The sequence below is a fragment of the Pipistrellus kuhlii genome, unplaced genomic scaffold (genome assembly GCF_014108245.1).
Source record: "Pipistrellus kuhlii isolate mPipKuh1 unplaced genomic scaffold, mPipKuh1.p scaffold_m20_p_15, whole genome shotgun sequence".
In the NCBI taxonomy this organism is placed as follows: domain Eukaryota; kingdom Metazoa; phylum Chordata; class Mammalia; order Chiroptera; family Vespertilionidae; genus Pipistrellus; species Pipistrellus kuhlii.
Window position 1 is genome coordinate 4,883,849 of NW_023425460.1, and position 17,889 is coordinate 4,901,737.

General features: G+C 41.1%; 1 protein-coding gene across 4 annotated transcripts in view; it reads left to right on the forward strand.

The window, feature by feature from the left end:
* Window positions 1-17,889, forward strand: part of POLR3A (RNA polymerase III subunit A) — a 45,597-nt gene that overhangs the window by 5,636 nt on the left and 22,072 nt on the right. For 3 of the 4 annotated variants that reach the window (XM_036438095.2, XM_036438093.2, XM_036438094.2), the window contains exons 6-16: window positions 1,106-1,345; window positions 1,467-1,629; window positions 1,815-1,951; window positions 3,488-3,591; window positions 4,002-4,143; window positions 6,623-6,763; window positions 10,832-10,901; window positions 11,649-11,776; window positions 11,964-12,102; window positions 14,378-14,542; window positions 17,435-17,607. In XM_036438095.2, coding sequence (XP_036293988.1) covers window positions 1,106-1,345; window positions 1,467-1,629; window positions 1,815-1,951; window positions 3,488-3,591; window positions 4,002-4,143; window positions 6,623-6,763; window positions 10,832-10,901; window positions 11,649-11,776; window positions 11,964-12,102; window positions 14,378-14,542; window positions 17,435-17,607 — 1,602 coding nt within the window. The remainder of the gene's footprint in view (window positions 1-1,105; window positions 1,346-1,466; window positions 1,630-1,814; window positions 1,952-3,487; window positions 3,592-4,001; window positions 4,144-6,622; window positions 6,764-10,831; window positions 10,902-11,648; window positions 11,777-11,963; window positions 12,103-14,377; window positions 14,543-17,434; window positions 17,608-17,889) is intronic. The other variant, XM_036438096.2, reaches the window with a different exon arrangement.

The window sequence follows — 17,889 nt, forward strand, 5'->3', positions numbered from 1 at the left end:
AACTGTACTGCCATTTCCTCCAGGATGGGATGGCAGTAGTTTCTTTTGCGGCACTGTTCTGAAGGCAGAAGCTGTTCAGACATTTCTTCCTTAACTTTCTTCCTCTTCTCAGTAAGTTATGCAGAGCAAATTCTGCATGTAGCATATATTCATAATCACATGATCTTTGATTCCAAGAAAAATCAGTAGGCAGCAACAAGACACAAACTGATCATTCTTCCCTTTGATCTTTGCCTATCTGACAATTTGCCTAGTTCTTACATTATGAGTAAGTGTTACAGCATGGCACTTCTACTAAATGGAGTTAATAGAGACCAATGTAAGTTCACTACAGAAAATTTAAATGTAAAAATAGAAGCAAAATGATTAGAATTCCACTCACTGAAAGACAGCTGTTAAAACCTTGGTAAATTCTTCCATTTCCTCTTTTCTGTATACACGTACATCCTAAGTGAGATCATATTATACATATGCCTATTTTATTTACCAGTATTTTGTGAACATCTTTCATGGCAATAGCTACATTTTATAGTGTCTTTTTTTTTTTTTTTTTATGGCTTCATAATTTTCGATGTATGATTTTATCTAGCCAGTAACCTGTCAGTCAGGCTGTTTCCAACTTCACTATTAAAAACAGCTTTAGGGAACATCATTTTTATGTTAATTTTTAATCATCCCCTTTTGAATAATTATGAGGAGTGGAATTATTGATTTAAATAATTGAATAAAAGGCCTGCATATTTTTAAAAATATATTTCTTTATTGATTTCAGAGAAGAAGGGAGAGAGATAGAAACATCAATGATGAGAGAGAATCATTGATTGGCTGCCTCTTGCATGCTCTCTACTGGGGACTGAGCCTGCACCCTAGGCATGTGCCCTTGGCCGGAATCGAACCTGGGACCCTTCAGTCCGAAGTCTGACACTTGATCCACTGAGCCAAGCCGGCTAGGGCAGGCATGCATACTTTAAGGGCGCTCACACTATAACATATTAGCAGAAATCTGTCATCACTTACACTTAGAGTCCAAGTGGTGAGTAGGCTAGAGAGTATGGAGAGTAAGCCCTTGCCCATGGAAATTAACGTATCTCTTTTCTGTCCATAGGAAAACTTGAATCCCTTAGTCGTTCTGAATTTATTTAAGCAAATCCCAGCTGAAGATGTCCCTCTCCTTCTGATGAACCCGGAAGCCGGAAAGCCCTCCGATTTGATCCTCACGCGACTGTTAGTGCCCCCCTTGTGCATCAGGCCCTCCGTCGTGAGCGATTTGAAGTCTGGCACCAACGAAGACGATCTGACGATGAAATTGACAGAGATCATTTTCCTAAATGATGTCATTAAAAAGGTCAGTGCTTCCCATTGGCATTGGCAAGCCCTACATTTGAGAGTATCTCTATGCAAACACTTGTAAGCGAGAAAGTCAAGATGACGAGGCACGTTTTCGTTCCTTCTCTGCTCCTTTTTAGCATCGGATATCAGGAGCCAAGACCCAGATGATCATGGAAGACTGGGACTTCTTACAGCTGCAGTGTGCCCTCTACATCAACAGCGAGCTCTCGGGCATCCCCCTTAACATGGCGCCCAAAAAATGGACCCGGGGTTTTGTCCAGCGCCTGAAGGGAAAACAGGGTATGCTGCCAACCACAAGCACAGGAGACAGTTTACTGCCTTTGCTTGCTTGCTTGTTTGTTTTTGAGCGCATGTCCAGCTTATCTAATTGGGGATCACAGACTTTCCTTTGTCTTTCTGCCCACATTACCCCAAATGGCTCACCTTGTGTCATGGAGACATGTGACACATTTTTGTTTATTTAGGTCGATTTAGAGGCAATCTCTCAGGAAAGAGGGTGGATTTTTCTGGCAGAACTGTCATCTCACCTGACCCCAACCTCCGGATTGATGAGGTAGCTGTGCCAGTTCATGTGGCCAAAATTCTAACTTTTCCTGAGAAAGTAAGTACCATTCAGTTGCTTGATTCTGTGTTTTGAATCCAGTCCTTTACATTATATTTTAAGATTTCAAACAGCAGACAGTGGAAAAACTCCTTAGTCCCCTTCAATGCACAATTTGGCATGTGTTAGTATAGGTATCTTTCCTGTTTGATTCATGTTTTATACATGCATCGCTATATGTAATATCTGTAGCATGTATAAGCAGAACTGTGTATGTACTCACAGACACATTAAATAACTGTTCTGCAACTTTTTCCCCCCAAGTACTATCATCTTTAACATCTTTCTATGTTTCTTCATAATTCATGTTTTAAAGGAGCTAAATGATAAACACCACACATTTAATTTTCTTGGGATGGGTTTTTATTTATTTTTTAAGTGAAAGGATTTTTTATATTTTATTGATTTTTTTACAGATAGGAAGAGAGAGGGATAGAGAGTTAGAAACATCTACAATATGAGAGAGAATCATCGATCAGCTGCCTCTTGCACACCCCCTACTGGGGATGTGCCCGCAACCAAGGTACATACATGCCCTTGACCGAAATCGAACCTGGGACCTTTCAGTCCGCAGGCCGACGCTATATCCACTGAGCCAAACCGGTTTCGGCGGATTTTTTAAATACATATATTTTTTATTGATTTTGGAGAGGAAGAGAGATATAGAAACATCGATGATAAGAGGGAATCGTTGATTGTCTGCCTCCCGCATGCCCCTCCCCTGGGAACTGAGCCCGCAACCTAGGTATGTGTCCTTGACCAGAATCAAACCCGGACCCTTTAGTCCACAGGCTGATGCTCTATCTACTGAGCCAAACTGGCCAGAGAGGGGTGGATTTTTATTTTTAAAACCTTAGAATCACTGCATCAAGGCTTTGAGCATTTTAAGGCTACTGATGCATAACCAGAAAGGCTGCGTCGCTCTGCCTCAGTGCACACTCCCCATGAGTGTAAAATACACAGTGCCCTTTTTTAACTGAGGTGTGCAAGGCCTAATAACAGGAGGCTATGAATTGGCTTTGCCTTAGATTCCTAATTGGCCAGATCATAGCCGGTTCTGGTAAAACTTACGGGGGGTGTCCTCAGTTGAGTTACTGATGATCCAAAGTTGCCTGCTCAGAGATGGGTGATCCAGGAGCCTGTAGTCCAACAGGTTGTAGGACACAGTGTTGCAGACCAGGTCCTCTGTGCTGATATCACCACTTTGAAATATTAGAAGCCCATGGTAAATCATGGCAGATGAAATGGCCACCTGCTTTGAAGGTCACAGTATGTTCTGGAATGTTCCTACAGATCAGTCCAGCCCATGCTCTTCTTGTGGGGATACCAAAGGCGAGGGAAGGACTTGGCTGTGTCATCCAGGGAGTGAGTGACCAAGTTCGGACTAGAACCTGGGCTCCTGTATGCCAATCCATTGTCATTGCACACATGACCCTAGGCAGCAGGAAGTGAAGATTGAGGCACAGTTCAGTGTATTGAATAACTAGTAGAAGTGTAGGAAGTATAATCTAATAGTATCTCATTGTGGTCCTGCAGGTAAACAAAGCAAACATTAACTTTTTGAGGAAACTGGTTCAAAACGGACCTGAAGTTCACCCAGGAGCCAATTTCATTCAGCAGAGACACACGCAGATGAAAAGGTAACACTTTCCCAGTCTAGCTGGGTGTAACTCATGACCAAGGTCACTGTTGCCATGGTTAGCCACAGAATGCAGTCCTGAGTACAATTTTGGGAGTTTTAGCATGTGGAAAATATGTGTTTAAATTGCAGTGAGTCTACGTATACCATTTGCCCCATTTGGTGATTGAATACACATGAAGTGTTCATTTGTTTCCTAGCATTTAGTGTTAATGAATCTAGGTGGACAAAGTACATTGGGATAAATGAATCTGTGTCTTACTATCAGTTTGTCATAGTTTAATTGACACCTCTGGGGGCACCTTAGAGTCAATGAAATATGATCATTTTAGAATTTGAATTCTGTTATGAAGAGGGAGAAACGTGGTGAGGAGACCTTGCTCTCACATACGTTTACTATTGTGTGTTCAGGTTTTTGAAATATGGAAATAGGGAAAAGATGGCTCAGGAGCTCAAGTACGGGGACATTGTGGAGAGACACCTCATAGACGGGGACGTGGTGCTGTTCAACCGGCAGCCCTCGCTGCACAAGCTGAGCATCATGGCGCACCTGGTGAGTGCATTTCCGGTCTGATTTTTTGTGGAGTGGAAATGTGCTGTACACAATGCTAACTTCCAGACTTCTACAATTAAAATTGCCAGTCATCTCTGATTTTCATAACCTGCTTTTCCTTTGCTTTCACTTTTTAATTTGAGGGAAACTTAAATTTCAAGCTTTTCTTCAATGTTTTTAATATTTATAATGTAATATTCATACACTTAAACAGAGAGGAACTAATTGAAAATTAGTGTGGAAGTGACTAGCGTGATTTCACTTGCAAACTAAAATATATACACATATATGTGCACAAACTTATGTAAAAAATAGATATGATTTAAAAAATTGACTTTTGATTTAACTTCGCATGTTAACCAAGAAACTAGCTTAAAATATTTTTTTCTTTGCAATAGTCCTCCAACTAGGACCCTAAGCCATATTTTTTTGGTGATTTCATTTTGCAACAGCAGCAGTTTCTTTTTCTGGAAATTTAAAATGGAATTGAGGTGCAACTTTAATTTGTTAAATAGTCACCAGTTCTCCTATCTTCAAAGCCATTGAACCTTGAGCATTTGTAAACAGTGTTTAAAAAGGCTCTGAAAATCAGGTTTTTCTCGATTCTATTTTTCAGTAGTTTGTGAATATATTGCATCAGTCTTTACCTTAACAGTGAAATACCAAGCAGCAGTTTATGATTTATGAGAATATGATTTTGGGATCTAGGGGAAACAGAAGCCCTCTTTTTCTAGAAACTTTTGAAAAGGAATTTTTTGTTTGAATATTTTTAAATATTCAAAGAATACTATTGTGAATTCTCATATTCTTTTTTTTTTAAATATATTTTATTGATTTTTTTACAGAGAGGAAATGAGAGAGATAGAGAGCTAGAAACGTCGATGAGAGAGAAACATCAACCAGCTGCCTCTTGCACACCCCCTACAGGGGATGTGCCCGCAACCAATGTACATGCCCTTGACCTGAATCAAACCCGGAACCTTTCAGTCCGCAGATCGATGCTCTACCACTGAGCCAAACCAGTTTCGGCATTAACTCTCATATTCTTATCCTCATTACTCAGTTTTCTGGATTTGGCCTCACTTGTATATCTTCCTTTTTTCTTTGATGAGCCCAGATGCCATGTCTTTTCCCATGTGTATTCAGTTTACTGTGTAAGGCGCACACAGGAACCACAGTGCCGTTGTCATACCACACAAAATGAACACTCTCAGGCAGTGTCTAGTGCCCAGTTCACAGTCAGAGTCCCCCAGAGCCTCAACAGACTCACAGCTGGTTTGTTCAGATCAGGATGCAGTCTACGTGTTACATTTGGATGATACATAGCTAAGGTCTGTTGATTTGGAACAGTCCTTTTTTAAATTGTAATGTCATTGTTGAAAAAACCATGTTATTTGTCATAGAGAGTGTCCCATGCTCTCAGTTTGTATAGGTATGGAGTTAAGTGTTTCTTCGTTCTTCTTTGTATTTCTGTAAACTGGAAATTAACTCCCAAGACTTGATCAGATGCAGGTTCAACTTTTTTACAAGAATGGCTGTGGGTGGTGCGAGCTACTACCAGGAGGCCTTATTTGAGGAGCACGTGTTATCTGAATGTCCCTCTCTTAAGCTGAAAAGTATAAGGAGTCTTCTGATGTCTTAGAAAGGTTCCTCATCAACCTTTTTTCCAATAGTTTCATTCTTCTATGGTCATTGCCTACATTATTTCTTCAGGGCTGCAAAGTGGTGAAATTTATCATTTATTTCACATTTAATACAAAGGATTTTTATATTAAAAAATCTAGAGTTATCTGCTTGTTTAGAAACAATTCATAAAGGAAAAGCAGCCTACATATCTAATTCTTTTTCCTTTATTGTCAGTTTGGGAAGTAAAAAGTTTGTGCTCAGTTACTTCCCATTCGGTTATTTTAGATTCTTTATTTGCTTATTTTATTTTACTTTAAATATATTTTATTGATTTTTTACAGAGAGGAAGAGAGAGGGATAGAGAGTTAGAAACATGGATGAGAGAGAATCATCGATCAGCTGCCTCTTGCACCACACCTACTGGGGATGTGCCCGCAACCAAGGTTCATGCCCTTGACCAGAATCGAACCTGGACCTTTCAGTCTGCAGGCCGATGCTCTATCCACTGAGCCAATCCGGTCTTGGCTTTATTTGCTTAGTTTAGATTTTCCTTCCTTCATTGTCATTATAAACTCGTGTGTTTATGTAGTCTGTGTTTTAATTAACTGCCACAAATTTTACTGATATCAAACAGTCATGTCATGGGCCGGGGGCCTCCATGTGGCTCCAGTGCTGATGTTTGCCTCCAGCGGTAAAACAAGTTCCTGACATTGGCTATGGTGAGTGAGTCCACAGGTGACATGTGTCACCCAACAGAACACACTAGAGGTTTATTTCCTTAACCTACATTTTCTAATAACTAAGAAGCTTTGGGATCAGTGACTAAGCCCTCCTTTTGTTTTGTGTTCCACAGGCCAGGGTCAAGCCCCATCGGACCTTCAGATTTAACGAGTGTGTGTGTACACCCTACAATGCGGATTTTGATGGCGATGAGATGAACCTTCACCTTCCACAAACAGAAGAAGCAAAAGCAGAGGCCCTTGTTCTAATGGGGGTACGTAGGGCGGTGCAGCCCAGCTTACAGCTCCATGAGGGTGGGAAAAGGGATCAGGCCCTGTTGGGAAACACCTTCTAGTATGTAAGTGTGTTAGTGTCTGTAATAGGAGCTTTTGGGGGGAGTTGATGTTTCCTAACCTATAATGTAGGTTCCTGAGAGAAAATGTATATGTGAGCACTACTTATGAAAAGATGAGAGAGCGTAGCAATCAGCTGTTGGGTATCATGGGAAAAGATGGTTCTGCATACGTGGATATTCTAGTGGCTAAAGATTCTTTAAGCTCCAATATATTGGATCGAACAGTCTGAATGGAAACCTTCCCAAAATGTAGCAATACCTCTTTGTCTCCTGAAGGGTACACCATAAACAGTCATTTTTGTAATGACTCCTGTCACCATTTTATTGTTAGCGAGTAGGCGTGCCCATTCAGTGCCAGGGAAAGTCTGGTGATGAGCGAGGCTGGTGCCTGGTCCTGAGGTGTCACAATTGGGCTCTAACTCTTGCACTGTGTGCTGTTTGCTCCTGAACCCACCATACTACAGTGGCCCCGGTGCCTGCTGGTAGGCTCTTCCCACCTGTTGGGTTTTTAGAACTTAGGCCTTTCTTTTTTGTAGTATTCTAGTTTTCTGTATTATGAACGGATGTATTTTGTAGTTTTAAGTGTTCCTTCCTCCAAAAATACTATTTCTGATATGATACTTCTAATCTATTTTGGTTTAGGGTGATTCTGAGGTAAAGGCGATTAGGTTCTGCAAGCAGATCTATTAAATGTTAAAGTCCATGTGGATTTGGTGGGATAGGAAGAAGGGATTACATTTGTAGCCTTTGCTAGAGTTCTTCATGGCAGGAGTTGACATATCTTTTTGCTTTTTTTAAAAATATGTTTTTATTGATTTTTAGAGAGAGGGGAAGGGAGAGAGATGGAGAGGTAGGAACATCGATGAGAGAGAAACATCGATTGGCTGCCTCCTGCATGCCTCCTATTAGGGATCAAACCTGCAAACCCAGGCATGTGCCCTGACTGGGAATCAATCCAGCTCAGCCACTCAGCAACTCTAGCTGGGTGACATATCTTTTCTGATAAATGAACTATTTAATTTATCATGTATTGTTTATACATATTTAAATTATCCTTTGGAGAATTCAATAATTCTGAGAAATTTATGTGCTAAAAATAGGCTGAAGTATTCAACTTTTTTGAAACATTGATTCTTATTATTCAAACATTCTAGCAAAGTAATGGAAATTATTTAAATAAGGTACAATTTCTACACATCACAGCTTTCTTTATTTCCATCTCTTATCAGTTTGTTCCTTATCCATGAATATAGATGGTTGTTGTCATGGTTAAATGGGCTTTGTTTTCCTTTTTTCTGCTTAACGTATTATTAATACCAATTTACTGTAGAGTCCTGGTGATTGATCATAATGGCTTTGCAGCATTTCACCACCTTAGCACACCATGATTCATATTCCCTCTGGTGTTGAAATTTAGGGTGCTTTTCTTGTTTTGTTTTGAGAATTAGTCCCTCAAGGGCCATCTTTGTGCATTGAGAGTCTTCTTTTGCATTATTTCTCTGGACTTCTTGGCCTATTAAAAGGGTTCAGTAGATGTTGATGAGTATTACTGTGTGCCAAGCACTCTTGGAACATAGCAGTGAGTGGGGAAGTCAAGTTCTTCCTTTTCTTCCTATTCAAATGGGGAGAGAGAATCCTATCTAATAAAGATGGAATATGCAAATTGCTGTAACTCAGTGACGAAGATGATGGCACCCATAGCCCAATAAGGAGGGAATATGCAAATTGATGCAACAAGGCTAGAGGCTGAAGGCAGCTCTTGGCTGGAGCGAAGGCAGTGCCGGCAGCCAGGGGAAGGAAGGCCTATTCGTGCACGAGTCTTTGTGCATCGGGCCTCTAGTAACAAATACAAAATGTCAGGTTTGTTTATAAGTGCTAGGAAGAAAAGGATCAGGCAGGGTAAGGATGAAAGCATGAAGGGGGTCCTATTTTAGGATAGTCTGGGAGGTCCATGAGAACAGTAACATATGAACCAGGTTTTGAAAGAAGTGGGAGGATGATCAGTGAGTCTGTCAGGGAAAGAGTAATTCAAGCAGAAGAGCAGCAGCTGCAAAGGCCCTGTGGTACAATTTCACTTGGGGAAGCAAGAAGGTAGCCTGTTTTCTCCTGTGCCTCGGTGTCGGTAGCAGTGGTGATGAGTGCTGTTTGGGAATTGGTGGTTGATACAACAGGACAAGATGGTTGATGAGTATGTTGTTGGTGGAGGATGGATAGCCATGAATGAGTTCTTGTTCTGCGCTCCTATAGTCAAAGGGTGAGTAGGTCAGTGCAGTCATTCTTCCTGACTGGCCCTCTCATTTCTAGGAAGCTCTCCAGAGGAAGTAATTAGACTTGCAAAATTATTTGCAATCACAGAACACAAGCAATGCTCAGAAGAAGAAAAATTGATTTTGTTAAATTATGTCACATCCACACAACAAAACCCTTTGTGTTCTCTTAAAAATGACATAATTGTATATGTAGTTGTTTGATAAGTAGTTGCCTATATGTTTGTAAAAATGTTTATAGCAAAAAGTTGGAAGGGTTATAATCAAAGACTTAAAACAGTAGTTGTTTTTGCTTGGCAGTATGACACTGATTTTTTTATGGCCTATATTTTTTTTAGATTTTTTAATAATGGATATGTCTTATTTTTTGTAATTGAAAAGTAATGTTTAGAATGTTACTAGTGATAATAGTATCAACCTGCAGCCAAACAGTTAGACTTTGCCATTGACTTTGCTATTATAGATCTTTCTTGTTAGACATTTTGTTATAACAACATATTTCATTTGTTAAAAATGAAAACACTAAAATGCAGACTTCAAGGATATTGGGTGGAAGAATCCATAGTTACTATTTGGACAAATCCCTCAGTTTCTGTGAGAAAGTTGCCTATTGCAGTGTCGCCAATCTTTCGGACCTCATGGACCGCCAGTGGTCCGTAGACCGCCGGTTGGCGACTGCTGATCTCCTGCACTGATTCAGCAGTCCTGTCCCCGTGGAGCAGGTGGAGCTCGAGCTTAAATGTGGCCCAAATTGCCCAGGAAACTTTCTCTAAAATGTGCACGTATGGGCTTGCACACCCTCTCCCACCCAGACCACTTGCTATCCACCCCAGAGAAATTCTCTTAACCAGCAGTGAGCAGCCGTCTCCTGCCCAGGTGCGGTCACTGCCCTGGTAGTGGTTCAGAAGAAGGCAGGCATGGTCTCTGCCTTGGAGGGCCTTTCACTGTGGGTGAGGAGGCCCAGAATACCCAAGTGTGCAGCGCACTCTGACACAGAACCTTCTGTAAACCTGCCCACGTGTTGAACAACAGCTCCCTTTTCTGTCCACTGTGACACTCATTGAATTTTAGTTAAATCTTGTTAAATTGTTATTAGAATTTTTTTAAATATATTTTATTGATTTTGTACAGAGAGGAAGGGAGAGAGATAGAGAGTTAGTAACATCGATGAGAGAGAGTCATCGATCAGCTGCCTCCTGCACACCCCCTACTGGGGCTATGCCCGCAACCAAGGTACATGCCCTTGACTGGAATCGAACCCGGGACCTTTCAGTCCCCAAGCCGACGCTCTATCCATTGAGCCAAACCGGTTTCGGCTGTTGTTAGAATTTTTTGTCTCAAGAGAAATTGAACAGTTCTGCCATCATTGTGAAGAAGTGTGAAATTGATTCACTTCAAAGATGACACAGTACTACTCATTTGTAGAAGTGAATTTCTTTGGAGAAGCGCATGTATTAAAAACAATAAAGTCTTGGATGGTAGAGTTCTTTACAGAAATCCGAAACAGCTTAACTTGGTGTTTTACCTTAGTGCTGATGGGAACCTCTGAGGTCTGTTTAGCTGGTATTTCTTTCCTCTGCTCGACAGATGAGGAACTGGAAATTGATGACATAGCTGGGATTAAGGCCCCTGGCTTGATTTCTCAGCCTTAGCATGCAGAGCTTTGGACTGCATCATGCCTCCAAGGATGGCTAACTTACTGTATCCATTTTTCCTTCAGACTAAAGCAAATCTTGTAACTCCAAGGAACGGGGAACCACTAATTGCTGCTATTCAGGACTTTCTAACAGGTGGGTTTGTGAAATTCACTTAAAAGGAGGCTGTGGAACAGTGGTTCTCATTCACAATGGTTTTATATGAGAACTTGCAAAGCTCTTTAATTGCCTGTGTTTAATTCTGTTGTTTGTTTACTAAGTTTAACTGTGAACCTGTTGGAAATGTTTTGTAATGGGTGATTATTCATTGAACCAACAAGCATTTGTTGAGCTCCTGTGTAGACCAAACATGTTTCTCAGCCCTGGGGATACAGCAGTGAGCAAATCAAACTGCGTTTACTCACAGAGCCTAAATTCTAGCTGGAGGGGAGAGCCGGTAAGCAGCTGTATGGTTTGTCACTTTTTTAATAATAGTCCATATTTATTTTATTTATTTTTAATATATTTTTATTGATTTCAGAGAGGAAGGGAGAGGGAGAAAGATAAAAACATCAATAGGAGATGCTGGTAGAAACCTCAATTTTATTTATTTTTTAATATATTTTATTGATTTTTTTACAGAGAGGAAGAGAGAGAGATATTCAGAAACATTCATGAGAGAGAAACATCTATGAGCTGAGTCCTGCACACCCCCCCACTGGGGATGTGCTTGCAACCAAGGTCCATGTCCTTGACCAGAATCGAACCCAGTACCCTTCAATCTGCAGGTCAACACTCTATCCACTGAGCCAAACCTGTTTCGGCAGGAACTTCAATTTTAAAATTGAAATGTGATTTTCTCACAGTTTCACTCATTTATGTGTGTGTGTTTAACATTTTTAGGTGCCTATCTCCTTACTCTTAAGGACACTTTCTTTGACCGAGCCAAGGCATGCCAAATCATTGCTTCAATACTGGTGGGCAAAGATGAGAAAATTAAAGTTCGTCTCCCGCCTCCTACAATATTGAAGGTTTGTGCAGGAGCTGTGTGTGTATGTACACAAGTGTGGGTGTGTGTCCATCCCCATATGCCCATATGGATGTACCCGAGCCAGTGCTGGGTTTGCATGTGATTGCTGTAGTCTTGTCTTATTTACATGAAAGGTGGTCGAGACCAGGCTTGGCCAGTTGATACTCTGCCTTCCTTTCCTCCTCCAGCCTGTCACCCTGTGGACAGGAAAGCAAATCTTCAGTGTCATCCTCAGACCTAGTGATGACAATCCAGTGAGGGCCAACCTTCGAACCAAGGGCAAGCAGTACTGTGGCAAAGGAGAAGACCTCTGTGTCAATGATTCCTGTGAGTTAAAGCACACGAGGGAGGGGGAGTCAGAAAAGCAAATTCAGTGTTTCTCTAAGGTCTTAGCCTGAGATAGGAAATTTGTTCTTCAGGGAAATGTAGCTGATGATTCTCCTCTCAGGTATGATTTCCTTGTTTTGTTTTGTTTTGTTTTGTTTTGTTTTGTTTTGTTTTAATATATTTTTATTGATTTCAGAGAGGAAGGGAAAGGGGAAGAGAGATGGAAACATCAATGATGACAGAAAATCATTGATTGGCTGCTTCCTGCACTCCCCCCACTGGGGATCGAGCCTGCAACCTTGGCATGTGCCCTACTGGGAATTGGACCGTGACCTCCTGGTTTATAGGTCAGTGCTCAGCCACTGAGCCTGAGCCAAGCTGGCCCGGCTCAGATGTGATTTTTTATTTCTCAAAGGTAGAGATCTTATAGACACATGGGCCAGTGATTAGAATGTTTTTCTACACATGCATTTTTGTCTTAGGTGACTGGTTTCTGTCTTTTTTTTGGTCTTAATTTAGTTTATTGAGGTGACATTGGTTTAGTTTCTTTCATTTAATACAATTTCTTTTATTCCGCCTCTTTTGTTTTTTGGGGTTATTTTTTGTTGTTTTTTTTCATCAACCAGAGTCTCATTATATATAATTTCTTATTTTATGTTAAAAAAAATGTGTTCATTGACTAACGTATGACTTAAATGTATAACAAAAAATATGAAGTGTTTTCCCTGCCTCACCTGGTTAGTAAAGTTTTTGATAACGTGAAGATCAGGTGTAACAGAGAGATTTATTTACTAGTAAGTGCAAGCCAGCTGAGACATGTAGAGGAATGCAGCTCAAAGTTTGGTCTACAGACCAGTGCCATCGAGCCAGCATTTCCTTTCTGGCATGAGCTCCTTAGTTTATCTTAGGCTGCTTACAGGAATGGGCTTTGCTAGCAAGGCCTTGTGACAGGAAATGGATCTATAGGACTCTGTGAAGTCCCTCTGAAGGTCAAGGTTTCTACTGTCTTGTAATGGAGGTGAAATGTTTTTTAGCTGTTCGCCCTCTCCGAGCCAGGAGTAAGCCAGCAGCAATCTCGGTCCGGCCCTTCCTCTCCGCAACGGGATTAAGCCAGCACCTTTTCGCGCACACAGTTCTCCGTACCTTCACAGTTGCTGAGGTTCAGCGTGCCTTCTCTCTCCTTCCCAGATGGCAGAGCCTCCTCTCAGCCAGCCGTCTGGCGCTTCAGGGCAATGCCTCCCCTGTTTTTCAGTTCTAAATTCAAATTTGTTGTGGTAGGCTGCATTCGGGTGTCTAGCCTATGCCGCCATCTTGGTTTCTCTCCGGAGGTGAAATGTTTTTTAGAGCATTGATTTTTCTCAGATTTATAGTCATTACTTTGAAAATATACTCCCAGGATTTTTAAATATTTTGGCTTGTTGTTTTATTTTGGTTTTTATTATTTTTTAAAGCATCGTGATATCTATTGATATTTATTTATTTATTTATTTACTTTAATCCTCACCTGAAGATATTTTTCCATTGATTTATTTATTTATTTTTATTTATTATTTTTTTTTTTTTAGAGAGTAGAATGGAGGCAGAGAGACACACACAGAGAGAAACGATGTTAGAGAGACACATTGATTGGTTGCCCCACCCAGACTAGGGCTTGGGATTGAGCCTGCCATTTTAATGCAATTTTTTTTATTTTGCCTCTTGTTTTTTGGGTATGTACCATTGACCAGAATCAAGCCCAGGACCCTTCAGTCTGTGGGCCAACACTCTATCCACTGAGCAAAACTACCTAAGGCTAGCTTGATGTTTTAGATTGTGTTTTGTTTTGTTTTGTTTTGTTTGTGTGTGTTTTTCTAGATAAGAATTTCACTTCTTTTGGTTGCATAAGCTCTTCATGATGATGCCCCTGTTGGTTTCCAATATCTTAGCCAAATAACACAGCACTTTACACTTTGGTTACAAAGCATTATGCTATACACAATGTCATTGATGCCCCTATGACATGGAGATGGCAAGTACTTGATACTGCCTTTCACAGTTCACAGATGAAGAGAATGAGGGTCAGCTAGTACATTTCAGAGTTAAGTGTAAGGTAACTAATTGGGCCTTTAATGCTTTTTAAAAAACACTAGATTTATCTTTTTGAAGAGAATTTCTATTTGCTCTGCTTTAACTTTAAATATGGGAACAAGTTTTCTCAACTGCCTTCAATGCTTTTTGGAATGAAGAAAGGTATGTTAATTGTCTGTTACATGCATAGTCACTGTCACCCTTGCAGACGTCACTATCCAGAACAGTGAGCTGATGAGTGGCAGCATGGACAAAGGAACACTGGGATCAGGATCCAAGAACAATATTTTTTACATTTTGCTGCGAGACTGGGGACAGAATGAAGCTGCCGATGCCATGTCAAGGCTTGCCAGGCTGGCTCCTGTCTACCTCTGTGAGTATCTCAGCATCCTCGTTTTATGCTGTATTTGCTGGGGTTTCTTCTGCTACTGTTTCATCTCCCTTCTCACTCCACACACATACACACACAGAGAAAAGCATATCTATTCTAAGCTAAACATTATGCTTTCTTCAGTTAAATGAATGTGATACTGACTCATAGACGGCATCTTTGCATTCCTTTTCAGTCTCTTCTCTAATCTATAGGGCTCCCTGTTGCTACCAGATAGGATTGGGTTACATAAAGGGCCTTGTGTGGGCTGCTTCCAAGGTTTCTATGCACTCACTGTACCCTCTGGGCCTTCCATGATTCAGCCCTACCAGATTTCTTCCCTACTACCCTGGCACTGTTCTATTTTCTGTGTTTGCTCATGTTTTGAGCATGTCATGAGTCAAGAGATCTTTACTGCCCCCAAACATCTTTAGTCTACTCACTTGATTGATTCTTTGGCTGGGTATAGAATTGAAAATTGAAAATTATTTTACCTCAGAATTCTGAGGATAGCACTTTATTTTATTCTATTCTAGCTGCCAGAGTTGCTATTAAAGTGTATTTCTATTTTTATACCCAAATTTTTGTATTGAATTGTCTTTTTATTCTGGAAACATTAAGAATCCTCTCTTTGGTTTTGGTATTCTAAAAGTTCACAGTGATACATACATCTTTGGTAGTATGGGTATTTTACCATTCATTGTTGCTGAGCACTCTATAAACTCTCTTAATTTACAATTATTTGACTTCAGTTCTGGAAATTTTCTTCTATTATTTTTCTGATAATATTCTCTGCTTTACTTCCTTCTTTCTTTTTGGCATTTCTATTAATTATCTACTAAAGCTCCTGGATTGACTTTCTCTCTGATTTAATCTTCTTTTCCTTGTTTATTTTTTTGTTTTCATATTATCTTTTAACACTTCTATTTAAACATACTTCTCACTATCATATATTTAATTTCCAACCATTGTTTTTATCTTTTTTATGTTTTGTTTTTGTTTTTTGTTTTTTGTGTTGTTGTTGTTTTTTTGAGAGAGAGAGAGAGGGAGGGAGGAAGGGATAGGGATAGAGAGATAGGAACATTGATGAAAGAGAAACATCATTGATCAGCTGCCTCCTGCATGCATCCTACTGGGAACCAAGCCCATAATCCTGGCATGTGCCCTGACCAAGAATTGAACTGGTGGCCTCTTGATTCCTGAGTTGATGCTCAACCACTGAGCTACACTGACTGGGCTTTTTTTTTTTTTTTTTTTTTTTTTTTTAGTTTCTTGTTCTTTTTTTTTTAAATCCTCACTTGAGGATATTTTTTTCATTGCTTTTAGAGAAAGTGGAAGGGAGAGAGACAGAAAGAAACACTGATGTGAGAGAGGCACATCATTTGGTTGCCTTTGGCATGTCCCCAGCCAGGGCCGGGAGCCTGCAACCGAGGTACAGGCCCTTGACCAGACTCAAACCTGGGACCCTTCAGTCGCAGGCTGATGTTCTGTCCATTGAGCCAAAGAGGCTAGGGCAAGGCTTCCTATTCTTACTACCCAGATATACCCTCTCTATCACTTTGAGAGAATATTGCTCAGTTTTATTTTATTTGCTCTCTGAATATTCTTATAGTTTCTTTTTTCTGTGTGTTTGTTGCCTTCTGTCTTCCATGGTAATGAGTTTCCTCAAATATCTGGTTCTCTGGCTGTCATTTATATTTTATGAGTGAGGCACAAAAACACTGATTGGAAATGGAGTTGATTGGCTGATAGATATCTCAGTTTATTAATTGAGCTGGAAACCAGCTTTTTGATTGAGGAACTACCCAGTATCCCTATTAGTAATGTTTTCTCCAGAGAGACTTGGTTTCTCCAGAGACCTCTTTCTATCTCAACCTCCTTCCCTAGGATGGAGACCAGGCTGCTGGGATTCTGGGAGCTGGACAGGAAAAGGGCTGAGGAACCTGCGCCATGGACTATGAAGACCTTCCCTTAGAGTCTGATTGTAGCCATCCCCATCTGTCTGCACCCAGTATCCCCCATCCAGACTCTCTCTACTTGCATTTGTTTGTGTAGTAAACTCCCATCTCCCACAGGGGTAAGGCCCTGGGCCTGCTCTTTGTGCAGATTTTACACTGGGTTTCTCTTTCCAACACATACACCAGCTCTAACACCTGCAGAGCCTGGTGATCTAGCTTCTGAGCCTTTCCATTGGTCCTCATTTCCATAGCATTTGTAGTCATCTTACTCCCAACCTCTCATCTGCTCACTTCCTACATATATTGGGACTAGGATCATTGATGGCGTATGGTTCCAGCAAGGTGGAGTTTACATTTTTTCTTGCTCTCTGTGTTTTGGGATGATTCCTGGAAAGAGAAACCAGAATTGGGGGGTGTGGGGCAGAATCTAAGTCCCTGTGATGCTACTGGAGAACCAGAAGTCAGATGTTCCATTGGTAGGTGGGACATACCGTACTCCCACTAAATTGTAATCTCTGAGAGAAGTGAGTCTTAGTCTGGATTGTGTTTCTAGGGACTGATACAGTAAGTTTTTTGCTTGTTTGATACAGTAATTTAAAAAAATATATATTTTTATTGATTTTTTACAGAGAGGAAAGGAGAGAGATAGATAGCTACAAACGTCGATGAAAGAGAAACATCGACCAGCTGCCTCTTGCACACCCCCCACCGGGGATGTGCCCGCAACCAAGATAATGCCCTTGACCAGAATCGAACCCGGGACCCTTCAGTCCGCAGACCGACGCTCTACCACTGAGCCAAACCGGTTTCGGCTGATACAGTAATTTTTAATGTAGTTTAATTATGACAGATCCTCTGAAGGTATAAACTTGTTTCCACATAGTAGTTTGATTGACATCCATGACTCAATCTTCTTTACCTGTCAACTATTCCACAGCAAACCGTGGATTCTCAATTGGGATTGGTGACGTCACACCTGGTCAAGGACTGCTAAAAGCCAAGTATGAGTTGCTGAATGCTGGCTACAAAAAATGTGACGAGTACATCGAAGCCCTAAACACGGGCAAGCTGCAGCAGCAGCCTGGCTGCACCGCGGAGGAGACGCTGGAGGTGAGTCTGGTTCTTCGGGCAGTCAGTTCTGCCACGTGCTCCTGGGAGGAGCTGTCAGCCACAGAGAGAAGGTAGCTGCGGGGAGAGGGAAGAAGAGGCAGTGGCTTCAGCCTCGTCTTGGCCCTGTGCTGCTTGTGTGTATTTAATGAGGGGAGGGCCTTTGGTCAGGCCCCTTACGTCCCTCTCAGCTGTCACATTCTAGGTGGTGAAGACACAGCCCTATCTGTTCATTTGGCCACACGGGGCTGCTGTGTTCAGACATCACACTTGGCCCTTCTGGAG